We start from the raw sequence: 16,785 nt of genomic DNA on the forward strand, positions 1-16,785 counted from the left end.
TGGCTGGTATAGCTCAATGGATTGAGCACTGGCCTTCAAACCAAAGGACTGCCAGTTTGACTCCCAGTCAGGGCACATGCCTGGGATGTGGGCCAAGTCAGGTCCCCAATAAGGGGTGCACTAGAGGCAGCCACACATTAATGTTTCTTTCTCTCCCTCTCTCCTTCCCTTTCCCTCTCTCTAAAAATAAATAAAATCTTTTAAAGAAGTTTTTAACAAAGAACAAAATTGTGAGGTAGGTAGGAAACCAACATGAACTGTTTACAAAATTCTTTAATTAGAGCATCCAGATTCTTCTCTGAGCATAATTAGCATGGAGATAAGAATAGTTTTATTCTTACTCTGAAGTATCACACAATCCTAAGCACCAGTGGCCTGTGACCAAATGAGAGCAACACATTCGTGCATGCATTTCTATTGAATAGATGTATAGACAGCACTTGGGTCAGAATGAAGTCTTTTCAAGCAGCCCACTTTTCTTCCAAGGATAAAATAACTTTAGTGGAAGAAACTGTTGTTTATTGAGGAGCACATAGATAGCATATTTATCAAAACTGAAGATGACAGCCTTGGTTTCAGAAGACAGACTGCACACAGTATGAAAGTCCTGAGATAAGGAAAATGGGGACAGACTCATAGATGGAGAGCATGATGACAGCTAGTGGGCAGGGGGAGGCATTGAGCAAAAAGGAAGGACTCATGGACATAGACAACAGTGTGGTGATTCCTGGGGGGAGGCAGGTAAAAAAAAATTTGTGAGAGAAATAGAATAGATATAGGAGTTCAAGGAAGAAAAAGAATAATATAAAATTTCTAACTGCAAATGGATAATGGTAAGGTACGTAACAAATCCTACAATCTTTAATCCATTAGACTCATGTAAAAATTTATTTTAAAATAATCAAGATTTGTAATATGTAGAAAATCACATGATTTGAAGCTGCTGAAACTTGTTAAAACATATCTGATATCAATTTAAACATGTGCAAAGTGAAACAATTTTTTCAAAATTATGTGAGGGGGAAAGTTGGAAGATCATTTGGTTCTTAACCATGCCTGCATTAAAGCCATGAAAGCCCAGATGCCACTCAGAATTCTCTGGGAGCACTCTTCCAACCCTGACCCCCCTTCACCATATTCATGAGTCAGAACCAAGTAACATTGCCATAGGGTGAATCAGTCTTTCCTCTCACATTCCTCTAGGACACAAAAGGTCTAGGAAAGCAGAAGAGAGCTGAAAAGGAGGGAACTGAAAGAAGAGAAATATGTAGGGGAAAAAAAGCAGCAAACAAAGGGTATTGAAAGTTATCCCACCCCATCCCGATTTTGCCAAAGGATAGATAGTCCTACCTCTAAGAAATAGTTTCTTTATTACCAATGATTCTTGGAAAGTACATTTGTCTTTTTTATTTTATTTGTATTATTGCAAAATTTTACAAAGTAAATGTTCAATAAATAACATTTGGATGAAACAAAAAAAAAAAAAAAAAGGAAAAGAAAGTCCAGAGAATGCCAGGGCACTGTGCCTACGAAGACCAGCTCATCGAGCTGTCTCTCTCACCTGTGAGGACTCAGAAGGGCCAGAGCTGACCTGGACAGGGTTCAGAACTGTAGGGATCCCCGGAATAGGCCTCTGTGTTGGAAATGTTGGGGCAGGATGGATGAGTGGAGGGCTGTGTCCAAAGGCCGAGCCTAAGCTCTGCTGTCTGCTTAAGATTTGTTGATGCACATGGAGAGACACAGGTGCCGAGGGGTAGGTGAAACTCAAGGCAGGGCTGCATAGGGAAAATAAAGAGCAAGAAACCATCATTTACATGGAAAAAAAGAGAGTAGTGCGGCTCCCCATGTTTGTACCTTTATACCTAGTTTTTCCAGCCTAATTCATATCAGGTCTGTTTAAATTAAAAGGTAAAAACAATGATTGACAAATATCCTGAGAACTTCCAAGAGAAAGATGACAAGAAATGCATGCGAACACATATGTAGACCTAAAATAAGATTCAGCAAAATGAAACAAAATGCATTGGCTCAGTAACAACTATTTATTGCAACAACAAACTTTATACAAGAAAAAAAAAAGAAAATGGGTGACTACAAGCTTTATAGTACTTCTATTGGCTCTCAATCCCATATGTTCCTGTGCATGGAGCAATTCCTTTAATCTTGGCTTACACTGTGCACTTTCATATGTCTCCAGATCTTATTACAAGAGGAAAGAAAATCAATTGGTTAAATGTGTTTTGAACACCATGCTTGTCATATCACTCATTTGTTTGTAAAGATGGAAAGCCTGGTTCATCCAGAATGCCACCTAAAGAATTTCCATCAGTACCGTCTGGTTACAGAAGCTGATGGATTAACCTCTCCTGGGTGAAATCGGTGATCAATGGACTTTGATGGAGGAATATTTCAATAGGAGAGTACAGGTTCCTCTTCCAGTTAAACAGCCCTAAATGTCTATTAACGACCATTATACATGCTAATTACTACCACTACTTCATTATGCCAAAGGATTTCCCAGGCTACAGTAAGTTCAGAAACTGCATTATCACTAAAGATATCTCAACTAGTAGGCAGTGCCAAATTATCCTTTGTGCCAGCAGGGTTTAGGAATCAAATCCTCTTAAAAGAATGAAGTGCCCTTGAGGAATCTGCCAATGCTTAAAAATGCATGAAAACTATAAATGCATTCATGAAAAATTTTCTTAAAGAATATATATATACATACATACATATTACATACATATACATATATATTTTTTTCCTTCATCCTGATGTGTAATACACAGAAAGAATCAGGACTTTTTCTAATGTCAAAGATAGAATTCATGCAAATTTACAATCTGGTGGGTTAATTACTATTGCTGTTAAGCATATTAACTGAAAATATAATAATTACAGTAACAAAATTCATACCATTTCAACAACTTTAAGTAATAATTCTGAATATATAGTCTGTTCATTAATGTGACTCCACATTTTGCCTATTTGACTACAATACATAAAAGGCAACTTAAATGGGATTACATTACTATTATTTCTACAGAGAACCTCACATTACAATAGTTTGCCCATTTAAAACTGATTATCATTAAGAATACCCTAGGAGAATTTCACTAGGCTTGGGAGTAACTCTCCTTTCATTCCATATTGTATTTCCTTAAAGGAAAGCAGAGACATGGTGAAAACAGTCATTGTTCAAAGTTAGGGAGAAATCAGTATAATATTCTGTTTCCGCAGCACTGTAGTTTCTGCTAGTGTTTCCAAAAGCAACCATGAATGATTACAGCGAGACTTAGCGAAGGTAGCTGTGTGGATGATTGATAGGGCGTTAATCAAAAGATGCATATCTGCCTCAGAATTTGTTCACAGCTTTCTTCTAATAGCTGATTTCATGTTCACTGAGCTCTATGCCAGTTTGTCCAATTTATTTTTCAGTGTACAAGCCATTCATCAAAAAACACAATGATTTAACATCCTCCCCTTTTGCTTTTGGTGAATGGGTATTACTAAGTATAACTACCTTACTCTATTCATTAAGAAAACAAAAAACAAAAGATACCTCTACACATACATTTACAATGTGACACAGACTTTGCAGGAACCTCCATAAACCTCTCCAGAGTTCCCTGACCCCACATGATCCGGGCTTGGGAGGGGGACCCCTGTGGTCACTTACATTCTAACTCTAGAAGGCAGAATATTTGGGGGCTCAAAAAATCAGGACCTAATTAAGAATCAAGACCATTTAAAAACACATTTCACAAAACAGAAAATGCCCTCAATTTCATATATTACTAATTTGAAAACATTAGTAGCTGGACAGGGTAAGTACAATTTTACTTTTAAAATGATGTAAGATAAGAGAGAAGACAAAAGCCAGGCCCAGCATTCCTACTGCAGTCCCATTCTGAGGTGCATTCTTTCCGACTCCAGAAAACACCGAAAGGGGCTGGAAAATCTTATAGCACATTTGAGTAACATCCCCTTTCTGGGCTGCTTTTTGGCCGGTAAAACCAGGCAACAGGAATAAACATTCTCCAAAACCCATGTGGTCTAATTCCAAAGGATAGAGAACATACAGAAGGAACAAGTGATTTTCAGCTGTCACTGCTTCTTTATAAGAAGCCAGCAACAGTAACTCTCTCCTCTGTAAGGCACATATGGAGGCCTGGGCTCAACCAAGAAGCGCTGGTGCTGCTGCTGGCTCCTAAAGGTGCTTCAGATTACGAAGACTATTTAGAATGTGATGAGAGAAGAGACATTCTTGACTTTGTCACAGCATTGGTGCATGGATTTGACAACCAAGTCTCCTCTTGCTCTCTGAGCAACCTATGAAGTTCTTGACCAAGTTTTATAAGGAAAGAGCAGAGGATGGGCAATGACTGGGCACTGCCTAAGGATGTCCCCCATCTCAGGTGCATGAAAAGAACCTCAATAGGACCTCTTGCCAGTGGGGTGCCAGGGGATCTGAGCCAGCACCTCCTGCTCTGTGACCCTAACTGGTGGTGAGCTGTCATCAGAAGCTCTGCCTTGTGAGTCTTTGCACACCAGTACTTGCTGTGTCCTCCCAAAACCCAGCATGGCTGCTTCCTTTTTATTACTGAGGTCATAGCTTAAATGTCACCTCCTCATAAAGAGAAGCCAGCTGAGACTGATGTCCTCACCCCCATCAAAATGAGCCCCTTTGCAGCACCTTGCCCAATCATTTTCTATTGTTTTACAATTTTATTCTCACCACAGCACATGGGACTGTCTGAACTAATATTCTCTCTCACCGTCTAGACTGTTGTATGGTCTAGGTGAACTGGGCCCTGGTCTGTCCTACTCCCTCCTGACGCCTCGTGCCTGGAACACTGCCTGGCATGTGGCAAGCACCCAATTTTGAGACAATGAGTTACTGAGTCACTTCCACAATGTATTAATATCTCATTGCTGCTGAAACAAATTACCTCAACTTAGTGGCTTAAAACAACACATGCTCATTATCTCATAGCTCTGGTGGTCAGTCTCAAACAGGTGTACAAGGCTGTGTTTCTCTGGAGTCTCTAGGCACCATGCCTCTTTCAGCTTCTACAGGCTGCTGACATCCTAGGCTCCTGGCCCCCTTCTCCTTTCACTCTCACCTCCCATCTCCCACCTCACTATTATAAGGACCCTAGTGGTTTCATTAGGGCCACCTGAATAATCCAGGATAACCTCTTCATCTCAAAATCCCTAACTTAATCAAAGCCACAAAATTTCTTTTGCCACATAAGGCAACATGTTCATGGGTTCCACGGATTAGGACATAGACATTTTTGGAAGCCATTATTGTCAACCACACTCAGAATAGTTTTAAAGAAAAACTTGTTTTCCTCTGTAAACTACAATTTGATATGTCTGTAAAACAGTATTACACAAACAAAACTAGTGTCTACATTCACATCTTTCTATAAACTTCAGCAGCTGACAAAAGATTGTGCTGATTACAGAGGTCAGAATTTTTAAAAAGTAAGTTGTACCTTTAGAAGCCTTAAAAAATCTTCCTAAATGGTTCATGTATTTATTCCATAATTTCCTAGAAATAAAAAGTATCGATACTGTTGAAAATTTTTACAAATCTCTCCTGTCGCCTCTAAAAAAGGATCGAGTCTAATCTAAAGCTTGGTCTACCTGAACTTTATTATTACCCCAAGCCTTTACATTTCTGCTCACTGTATTTTTTCTTATGGATCACTTAAATAAGAGGTTAATTTTCTATTCTGATTTCTAAATTCTCTTCACTCAACATTCTTTAAGTACAATTGAAAAGTATTTTTATAGCTTTCTCTTCTTTTCTACATGACTACATGAAAAATAGGATATTTAAAAAAAATACCAGTGTTTATAACAATGTGATTTAAAACTGTTAATCTATATTTAGTTAGTAAGATCTCTAGAAAGTAAGTATCAGGTGGCCCAGGTCTTCCTAAGCAATGAGCTAACATGGTCACAGGCCTCCTGAGATAACAATCCAAAAGTAAGTTTTACGGAGAAAAAGAAAAAGAGGTAGCAAAATCATAAAAGTCTGAGGAAAAGTCTGAGTCAACAGTCCAGAGTGTGGAGTTAATAGTAATTATGCCAATATGCAAATATATGTTCCCAGTGTCCTACTCCAGACAGTGTGCAGCAGTATCTGGAGGAGCTTCTAAAGACTAGTGTTCTTTGTGAAATATTTTTCAAAAACACTCTTCCAGGACAACATTTATAAAGCCTGAATGAATTAATTCAAACATTATTTTACCCTTTATTTTACTAAAGACTGAAAAGGAAAAAAAATGTGAATTTTATATCTCTAGCTATAATTTGTCCTGGTGGTATCCTCACACCAAAAATCACTTGTATCCATCAGGATAGATTTATGGTTACTGATTTTTGTTTGATAAAATACCTTAAAGGGGCATTCCACTGTCTGCAGTGACACAGGGACAGAGTTCTGAGCACATCTAAGTAAAGATAATTACTCACAGTCACTTCCACCTTTAAATTCAGCTCAGAGCTAAGTTAAAAATGATCAAAACACTGTTGTCTGAGTGGGAACCAATTCTTCTATTTCCAAAGATTTAAAATTCAAATTCCCAAAGTCTGAATCTTTAAGAAAGTTTTGATGGTGTTTTTGTGTTTGTTTCTTTAGTAAAAATAAGGACTGTGTTTTATTCTCCTGGTCTTTTTTAAGTATATGTTATTGATTACACTATTGCAGATGTCCCAAATTTTGTTCTCCTCTATCCTCCTCTGTCCTGCACCCTCCCAGCATTACCCCCCCCACCCCCAGCCCAGTCTATGTCCATGGGTTGTACATAAAAGTTCTTTGGCTTTTCTTATTTCCTATACCATTCTTAACCTCCCTATGTCTATTTTGTGCCTACCAATTATGCTTCTTATTCCCTATAACTTTTCCCCCATTCCTCCTCTCCTCCTCCCCACTGATAACCCTCCATGTGATCTCCACTTCTGTGATTCTGTTCCCATTCTAGTCGTTTTGCTTAGTTTTTGTTTGTTTTGTAGGTTCAGTTGTTGGTAGTTTTGAGTTTGTTGTCATTTTACCGTTCATAGTTTTTGATCTTCTTTTTTCTTAAATAAGTCCCTTTAACATTTCATATAATGAAGCCTGGTGATGATGAACTCCTTTAACTTTATTATATCTGGGAAGCAATTTATCTGCCTTTCCATGCAAAATGATAGCTTTGCTCCATAGAGTAATCTTGGATGTAGGTCCTTGCCTTTCATGACTTTGAATACTTCCTTCCAGCCCCTTCTTGCCTGCAAGGTTTCTTTTGAGAAATCAGCCGACAGTCTTACAGGAACTCCTTTGTAGGTAACTCCTTTTCTCTTGCTGCTTTTAAGATTCTCTCCCTATCTCATCTTGGGTTACTTAACTGTGATCTGTCTTGGTGTGTTTCTTCTTGGACCCAACTTCTTTAGGACTTTCTGAGCATAATGGACTTGTATGTCTACTTCCTTCGCCAGATTAGAGAAGTTTTCCTTCATTATTTCCTGAAATAAGTTTTCCATTTCTTCCTCCTGTTCTCCTTCTGGCACACCTATGACTCAGATGTTGGAACATTTAAAGTTGTCCCAGGGGTTCCTCAGCCTCTCATTTTTTTTGAATTCATTTTTCTTCATTCTGTTCCAATTGGATGTATATATCTTCTTTTTGTTCCAAATCATTGATTTGAGTCCCACTTTCCTTCCCTTCATTGTTGGTTACCTGCATATTTTCTTTTATTTCACTTTGATTAGCCTTCATTTCTTCCTTCATATTGTGACCGCACTCAATAATTTCTGTGAGCATCCTGATTACCAGTGTTTTGAACTCTGCATCTGATAGCCTGGCTATCTCCTCCTTGCTTAGTTCTTTTTTCTCAAGTTTAGACTTGTTCTTTCACTTGGGCCATGTTTCTTTGTTTTGATGAACATGTTACATTGTAAGGGGTGGAGCCTTAGGTATTCGTCAGGGCGGGGCAACCCACTTGTCTGTGTTATAGTGCTGCATGTGGGGAACAAATCAGAGAAGGAATAATGCTGCTTGCTTGGTTCTCACCCCACTTTCTGTCACTTCCCTCATTTCTCACAAGTGGACTGCGCTCCTTCAGGTGCTGATTCCCAGGTGGGTAGGCTTGTCTATATTTTAGGATCCCATGGGCCTCTCCAATGAACTCTTTTGTGAGACTGGGAGTTTCTCCCACCACTGAAACCACCACAGATTTTTACAGCAAGACGTTTTAAGGCTTTAGTTTCCTGCGCTGGAAAGCTGGGTTGCTTGCTCTGTCCAACTCTACAGTTGTTCCTCCCAGCTTAACCAAGCTCATTGTGGGACTGCCCAGTCAAACAGCTGCAGCCCCGCTCTCCCGCTCCACCACCCTGCCTCGCATCCTCACTACCCTGGGCTGCACATCTCTGTCCCTCCTACCAGTGTTGATGAATGTTTCTTACACCTTCTCTGTCAGACTTCCATGTAGTTTGATTTTCTGGCAGTTATGGTTTTCTGTTTCTAAATTCGTTGCTATCCTTCTTTTACTCACACAATCCTATGAAACCATTCTAGGGCCCATCACTAAATGCTAAAGTCCAAGTCACCCGCTGAACAGCAAATAAATTCTGAAGACACTGATAATTGTTTAATAAATACCCACTGATAATTGATGTTGATCTTTTGACATTCTTCTCTTTCTTTTCACCACTTTGTCACATACTTCAGACTTGGACTTCCCCAGAGAACATGAAAAAATTGAGTTCTACAGACATTTTTATTCTTATTTCTCCCACTCAGAGTATTCTAGAAAATAGCCAGTACTTAATTTAATTTTTCACCTGTAGATGTCATTTTACAAGCTACAGATAATGTAAGCAAAATGTAACATGAGTACTTTCTATATATCCTATTTCAATTTGCAAGGAGTAAAACAATTATTTGTATCTGGAAATTTATATATTAATATCAATACATAAAACTTTCAAATCTATAAACATGTTTGACTCGTATAAGAAACATTATTTTTTCCAAACAAAAGGGAAAATGTTGTGAGTCCACATTTGTACACAAACCCTTGTCATCAAAGTGTAAATAAAACTCATATTTAATTCCTGGAATGATATATATAATGGCACACTTAAAAGTTCATATTGTAGAAAATAATTAAAATTTTATTCAACCCCCTTCCTTGCACATAGGCATTTCAAAGTCCTTTAGATTGAAGTCAAACGGATAAAACCCAATTAAATTACCATATTAAACAGTCCCATAATGTGTTTTTTTTTAATTTTTATTATTATTGAATTAGAGTTGTCTGCCTTTTCTCCACATCCCTCGACCCCACTACAGCCAAACACACCACCCTCCCCCACCTACACCCTACCCCTTGATTTTGTCCCTGTGTCCTTGACACTACTTGCTGTAAACCCCGCTCCCCGATGTCCCCTCCCCATTGCACCCTGGCTATTGTTAGATTGTTCTTAATTTCAATGTCTCTGGTTATATTTTGTTTCCTATTTTCTTTTGCTGATTATGTTCCAGTTAAAGGTGAGATCATATGCTATTTGTCCCTCACCGCCTGGCTTATTTCACTTAACATAATGCTCTCCAGTTCCATCATGCTGTTGCAAAGGGTATAAGCTCCTTCTTCCTCTCTTCTGCGTAGAATTCCATTGTGTAAATGTACCATACTTTTTTGTTCCACTCATTTGCTGATGGGCACTTAGGTTGCTTCCAGTACTTGGCTATTGTGAATTGTGCTGCTATGAACATTGGGGTGCATAGGTTCTTTTGGATTGGTGTTTCAGGGTTCTTGGGGTATAATACCAGTAGCTGAATTTCTGGGTCAAAGGGCAGTTCCATTTTTAGTTTTCTGAGGAAATTCCGTACTGTTTTCCACAGTAGCCTCACCAGTCTGCATTCCCACCAACAGTGCACTAGAGTTCCCTTTTCTCCTCATCCTCTCCAGCATCTGTTTGTTGATTTGTTTATGTTGGCCACTCTGGCTGGTGTGAGATGGTACCTCATTGTGGTTTTAATTTGCATCTCTCTGATGGCTAGTGGTGCTGAGCATCTTTTCATATGTCTCTGGGCCCTCTGTATGTCTTCCTTGGAGAAGCGTCTGTTCAACTCCTTTGCCCATTTTTTAATTGGGTTGTTTGTCTTCCTGGAGTGGAATCATGTGAGTTCTTTATATATTTTGGACATCAGGCCCTTGTCTGAGGTATCATTGGCAAATATGTGTTCCCTTACTGTTGGTTCTCTTTGTATTTTAGTGCTGTTTTCTTTAGCCATGCAGAAGCTTTTTATTTTGATGAGGTCCCATTTTTTTATTATTTCCTTTATGACCCTTGCATAAGGGGACATGGCTGTGAAGATGTTGCTGCATGGAATGTCTGAGATTTGCCTGCCAATGTTTTCCTCTACCACTTTTAAGGTGTTATGACTTACATTTAAGTCTTTTATCAATATTGAATTTATTTTTCTGTATGGCATAAACTGATGATCCAGTTCCATTTTTTTACACGTAGCTGTCCAGATCTCCCAACAACATTTGTTGAAGAGGCTCTTTTTGCTCCATTTTATACTCCCACCTCCTTTGTCAAATATTAATTGACTGTAAAGATTTGGGTTTACTTCTGGACTCTGTTCTGTTCCACTGGTCTACATGCCAGTTTTTATGCCAGTACCAGGCTGTTTTGATTACATTGGCCTTGTAATACAGTTGGAGCTCAGGAATTGTGATCCCTCCTACTTTGTTCTTCTTTTTTAAAATTGCTGCAGCTATATGGGGTCATTTATGGTTCCATACGAATTTCTGAAATATTTGTTCTCTATCTGTGAAATATGTCATGGGTACTCTAATACGGACTGCATTGAATGTATAAATAGCTTTGAGTAGTATGACCATATTGATGATATTAATTCTTCCAATCCATGAGCATGATACATGCTTCCATTTGTTTGTGTCTTCCTTAATTTCTTCCTTCAGTGTTGTGTAGTTTTCTGAGTACAGGTCTTTTACCTCCTTGGTTAGGTTTATTTCTAGGTACTTTATTTTTCTTGTTGCTATATCAAATGGGTTTTTTTTCCTGATTTCTGTTTCTGATGTTTCATTGTTGGTATACAGGAATGGCTTTGATTTCTGAGTATTGACTTTGTATCCAGCTATTTTGCCAAATTCATTTATTAGGTCAAGTAGTGTTTTGGTGGAGTCTATAGGGTTTTCCATGTACACTATCATGTCATCTGCAAACAGTGACAGTTTCATTTCCTCCTTTCCAATTTGGATGCCTTTCATTGCTTTTTCTTGTCTGATTGCTGTGGCTAGGACTTCCAATACTATGTTCAATAGGAGTGGTGACAGAGGGCATCCTTCTCTTCTTCCTGATCTTAGTGGGAAAGCTCTAAGTTTCTGTCCACGGAGTATGATGTTGGCTGTAGGTCTCTCATATATGGCGTTTATTATGTTGAGAAATGCTCCCTGTATTCCCACATTGCTGAGTGTTTTTATCAGAACTGGTTGCTGTGTTTTATCAAATGCTTTTTCCACATCTATTGATATGATCATGTGGTTTTTGTCTTTGCCGTTGTTTATGTAATGTATTATCTTATTGATTTATGAATATTGTACTATCCTTGCATCCCTGGGATGAATCCCACTTGGTCATGGTGTATGATCTTTTTAATGTACTGCTGGATGCAGTTTGACAATATTTTGTTGACAATTTTAGCATCTATGTTCATAAGCCATATTGTACTGAAGTTTTCATTCTTCGTTGTGTCTTTATCGGGTTTTGGGATTAGGATGATACTGGCTTCATAAAAAGAGTTTGGGAGCCTTCCATCAGTTTGCATTTTTTGGAATAGTCTGTGGAGGATAGGGGTTAGCTCTTCCTTAAATGCTTGGTAGAATTCTCCTGTGAAACCATCTGGTCCAGGGCTTTTGTGTGTTCGGAGTTTTTTGATTACTCTTTCAATTTCGTCTGCTGTTTATTGGTCTGTTCAGGCTTTCTTCTTCTTCTTCATTCAGTTTTGGAAGATTATGTTTTTCTAGAAATGTGTCCATTTCACCTAGGTTTTCAAACTTCTTGGCATACAGTTCTTCCTAGTAATTTCTTACAATCCTTTGTATTTCTCTGGTAGCAGTTGTAATCTCTCCTCTTTCTAATTGTGTTTATTTGGATCCTCTCTCTTTTTTTCTTGATGAGCCAACTTAAAGGTTTGTCAATTTGTTTATCTTTTCAAAGATCCAGCTCCTGGATTCATTGTTCGCTAGAATTGTGCTTTTAGTCTCTATGTCATTTAACTCTGCTCTGGTCTTGGTTATTTCGTTTGTCGATTTTGTTTATCTTTTCAAAGAACCAGCTCCGGGATTCATTGATCCTTAGAATTGTGCTTTTCGTCTCTATGTCATTTAACTCTGCTCTGATATTGGTTATTTCCTTCCTTCTACACGCTCTTCGCTGTCTTTATTGTTGTTCCTCGAGTTCTTGTAAGTGTAGGGTTAGGCTGTTTTTTGAAATGTTTCTATCTTTTTATGGTAGGCCTGTATTGCTATGAACTCCCCTCTAAGGAGTGCCTTTGCTGGGTCCCATAGGTTTTGGGTTGTTGTGAGTTCATTTTCATTTGTTTCCAGAAAGTTTTTGATTTCTTCCCTAATCTTGTTCTTGACCCATTCATTGTTTAATAGCATGCTATTCAGTCTCCATGATTTTGAGTGCTTTGGGTTTTTTTCCTTTGGGGTTGGTTTCTAGTTTCAGTCCCTTGTGGTCAGAGAAAATGCTTGATATGATTTTAATTTTCTTGCATTTGTTGAGGCTTGCTTTGTGTCCTATCATGTGGTCAATCTTTGAAAATGTTCCATGTATACTTGAAAAGAACATGTATTTTCCTTCTTTGGGATGAAAAGCTCTATATGTATCAGTTAATTCCATTTCATCTAGGGTATTGTTAAGTGACACTTTTTTTTTTGATATTTTGTTTGGAAGATCTGTCCATTTTTGACAGTGGGTTGTTAAACTCCCCTACTATGATTGTGTTGCTGTCAATATCTTTCTTGAAGTGCTCCAAGATTTTCTTTATGTATTTGGGTGCTCCTATATTGGGTGCATATATATTTACGATGTTTATGTTTTCTTGGTGGATTCTTCCTTTGAGTATTATGAAGTGATCTTCTGGGTCTCTCTTTATGGTCCTTCTTTGGAAGTCTATTTTGTCTGATATGAGTATTGCTACCCCAGATTTTTTTTCCTGTCCGTTTGCTTGGAAAATTTGTTTCCAGCCCCTCTATTTCAGTCTGTGTAGGTTTTCTGTCCTGAGGTGGGTGTCTTGTAGGCAGCATATGTGTGGGTCATGTTTTCTTATCCATTCAGCTACTCTATGTCTTTTGATTGGAGCATTTAATCCATTTACATTTAAGGTTATTATCGATAGGTATTCATTGCCATTTTACCATACCTGTGTTCCTCTCTCTCTCTCTTTTCCTTCCTTTCCTTAAAGCAGTACCTTTAGCATCTCTTGCAGAGCTTTTGTGGAGGTGTATTCTTTTAGACTCATTTTGTCTGGGAAACTCTTTATTTGGCCTCCTATTTTGATTGAGAGCCTTCCTGAGTAAAGTATTCTTGTTTGCAGGCCTGTGGTTCTCATTACTTGGAATATTTTTTCCATTTTCTTCTGGCCTGGAGCATTTCCATTGAGAAGTCAGTTGTTAACCTTATTGGGGCTCCCTTGTATGTTAGTTTCTGTTTCTACCTTGCTGCCTTTAAGATCCTCTCTTTGTCTTCGAATTTTGCCATTTTAATTATGATGTGTCTGGCAGTGGGCCTCTTTGGGTTTCTATTGCTTGGGACTCTGTGTTTCTTGGATTTGTGTAATTTTTTCTCTCGTCAGATTAGGGAAATTTTCCATCATTACTTTTTCAAACAAGTTTTCTATCCCTTGCTCCTCCTCTTCTCCTTCTGGAATCCCTGCTATATGGATATTGTTATGTTTCATATTGTCCTGCATTTCCCTTAACCCCTCTTCATTCTTTCTGAGCCTCTTTTCCTTTTCTTGCTCTTTCTGGGTGTCTTTTTCTACTTTTTCCTCCAGCTCGCTGTTCCGATCCTCTGCTTCGTCAAGTGTGCTTTTGAATCCTTTTACTGTGTTCTTCAGTTCAGAAATTGTATTCTTCATTTCCTCTTGACCCTTGTTGATAGTTTCTATTCCTTTTTGATGGTGATATAGTTTGCAGTGAGTTCATTGTAGTTTCACTGTAGTTTCTCATAATTCTCCGTGAGCTCAGTGAGCTTCCTGATAACCATTGCTTTGAACTCAGTATCCGATAGTTGACTTGCCTTTATTTCAGTTAGCATTCTTTCTGAGGCTTCATCCTTTCCTTTCTTTTGGGGATTGTCTTTTTGTCTTTCCATTGTTTGTGAGACTCTTCTTATTAGCCTCTGCTTCTTAAATTGATCTGTTCTGAGTCCCTGGGTTTATGGTATGAACTTCTATGGTAGAATGCCAGTGGGATTGAGTGGTGCCATCTCTTTAATCTCCTGTGCTCACTGGTCTAACTCCCTGTTGGACCCATAAACGTCATAAACTGACGTTTATGGGTGTAACACGGTCTAACTCTGGTCTTTTCAGAGCTCGAGGTTTTATTGTCTCACCTGTGGGAGGAGAAAGAAGAAAAAAAAAGGAGAAGGGAAGGATGAAAAAGGGAATAGAAAAGGAATGGAAGGAAGGAAGAAGGAATAAAAAAAGATCAGAGGAAAGATAAGAAGAAGGAATTTTAACAAAAATTAAAACAAAAAAATAAATAAAAGAAGGCAGGAAGAAGGAATAAACAAGTAAAGGATGGAGGGAAGAAGGAATAAAAAAAGAAAGAAGGACAGAAAGGAAGAAGGAATTTAGGGTTAAAGGGACATAAAAAAGGATAAAAAAATTCTTCTGCTGGCTTTAAATTGGTCAGATCAGTTCTGCTGGTCTTCTTGTTTTTGAAAAAGGAGGGGGTGGTTGGAGGGATTCGTTTCACTTTTCTGCATTCCTGAGCCACACTTTTCGCTGTTGTCCAGCCTCCAGTCCAGTTCCTCCACGTCTTTCTGCTCCCTCCTAGGCCTTTAGTTCAACAGTTTTGATGTCCTTGAGGTGTACCGATTTGGGGCAACTCACACTCCACCTTCTTGCTCTTTGCTTTCTTAGATGCTAGGGGCTCTTGGTGGTCCTTCGGGGTAGTTCTGCCCCCTACTGGGTCAAGTCTTTCCGGGGACTGCAGTCGCCCCTAGACCTGCAGCTTCCCTCTGCTGGGCGTTCTGCCTTCCTCCTAGAGAGCGAGTAGGCCCTGCAGGGCTCTCTGTGCAGGGGCTAGGTTGGAGTTGTTCAGAACCGGTGCTTCAGGTGTGGTCGCCCTAGAGGGCAGCCAGGCTGTTGATTGGGTTGTGTGCAGACCCCTGGCTTTGGGCCTGTGAGCCGGAGCAGCCAAGTTGCTGATCTGGGTACACAGCCACCAGGGGTTTCCGTTGTGGGTGCCCAGTCCGCTGATCTGGGTGCACGCCAACCAGGCTTCAGGTGTGTGCTGGGGCTACTTATCCTGTGTTCACAGTCCAGGGGCTAAGGGGGTAGGGGCGTAAGAGGCCAAGGCTGCTGCGGAGAGTTCTCTAAATAGCTACTGAGCCTCTATTTTCTTTTTCTTTTCTAGAAATTCTTCCTATTTAAGCCCCCCCGGTGCAAACAAGCACCTGGCCTCTCACACAGCCCAGCCTGGCTCTCTCCCAGGAATCTTGCAGCAGACCCTGTGCCCCAGCCGGGGGCTTCATCTGCCCTGGTCCCAGTGCTGTTCCCAGGGAACTTATTGTCCTTACACACTCTTCTTACCATCTGATCTTTCAATGTGCTCTATCTGTGGTCTCCGATCTTCATATATGCTGGAATACCATTGGCTGTTCGCTCTGTTCCTCAGATCAGCTAGGCGTTTCACTGGTGCCGAGGGGAAGTGGACTCTGCTCCCACCTCTTGCCGCCATCTTCTGACCACGAAACCCATAATGTGTTTAAAAACACTTTAGGAATTCTATATGTGATGGGGGTTATGAAGGTAGAAAGTGTACTGGATAACTTAATGTACAATAAATACAGCACAATAATTTGGCCTGCTGTAGTCCTTTATTTTGGAGGAATAAACAGTTGACTATAATATTAAGGAAACTGTTTTCAAATAAAAATGAATGAAAAAATTGAGGTACGATAAGAAAGATAGCAAGAGGTTGGTCACCTAATCACTGCATACTTAAAGGTAAAAGTTTCAATTTTGTCTAATGACTTCCATCCACATGGCATTTTAACACTTCTCTAAAGTAACAGTTTCTTCTTAGAGTTGCCATGGGAATCTTTCTTCCACAGATTTGCAGTGCGAGGGTTCCTTTGTGTTAATGTGCAACATACTGGTATGTGGAGAAAGGATGAGGAAGGCTGTTGTAACTGAGTAATACTCCCCATATTTTGTTTATATTTGCTTCAGTAGAAAGGGTCATCCATTTCCAGGTTCACCTCTGGAACCCATCATGTGGCAGATCTCGACCTTGAGCTGGCTAGGCCACGAGCTAAACCACCATAGAGCCAAAAGTAGGTGGTACTTGGAAGACCCCTATCACAAAGGCGGCATCTCTTTCCCATAGGAAGAGTAAATAACATGTGGCCTCTCTGAATTCTTAAAACATGTCTTGTTTTAAATGTAAAATCAACTCTTAACTATCTATAAAGACACTATTTTTTCAATTGCCCTGGTTGTTAAATTTCATTCAGATGTGA

General features: G+C 39.3%; 1 protein-coding gene across 3 annotated transcripts in view; it reads right to left on the bottom strand.

Annotated features, from left to right (window-relative positions):
• The window catches only part of GLI3 (GLI family zinc finger 3), a 298,462-nt gene that overhangs the window by 62,696 nt on the left and 218,981 nt on the right, over positions 1-16,785 (bottom strand). For all 3 annotated transcript variants that reach the window (XM_053926574.1, XM_053926573.2, XM_053926575.2), the window contains one exon: positions 1,562-1,775. In XM_053926574.1, the coding sequence (XP_053782549.1) occupies positions 1,562-1,775 (214 nt within the window). The remainder of the gene's footprint in view (positions 1-1,561; positions 1,776-16,785) is intronic.

This window comes from Desmodus rotundus, chromosome 6, assembly GCF_022682495.2.
Source record: "Desmodus rotundus isolate HL8 chromosome 6, HLdesRot8A.1, whole genome shotgun sequence".
Classification (NCBI taxonomy): domain Eukaryota; kingdom Metazoa; phylum Chordata; class Mammalia; order Chiroptera; family Phyllostomidae; genus Desmodus; species Desmodus rotundus.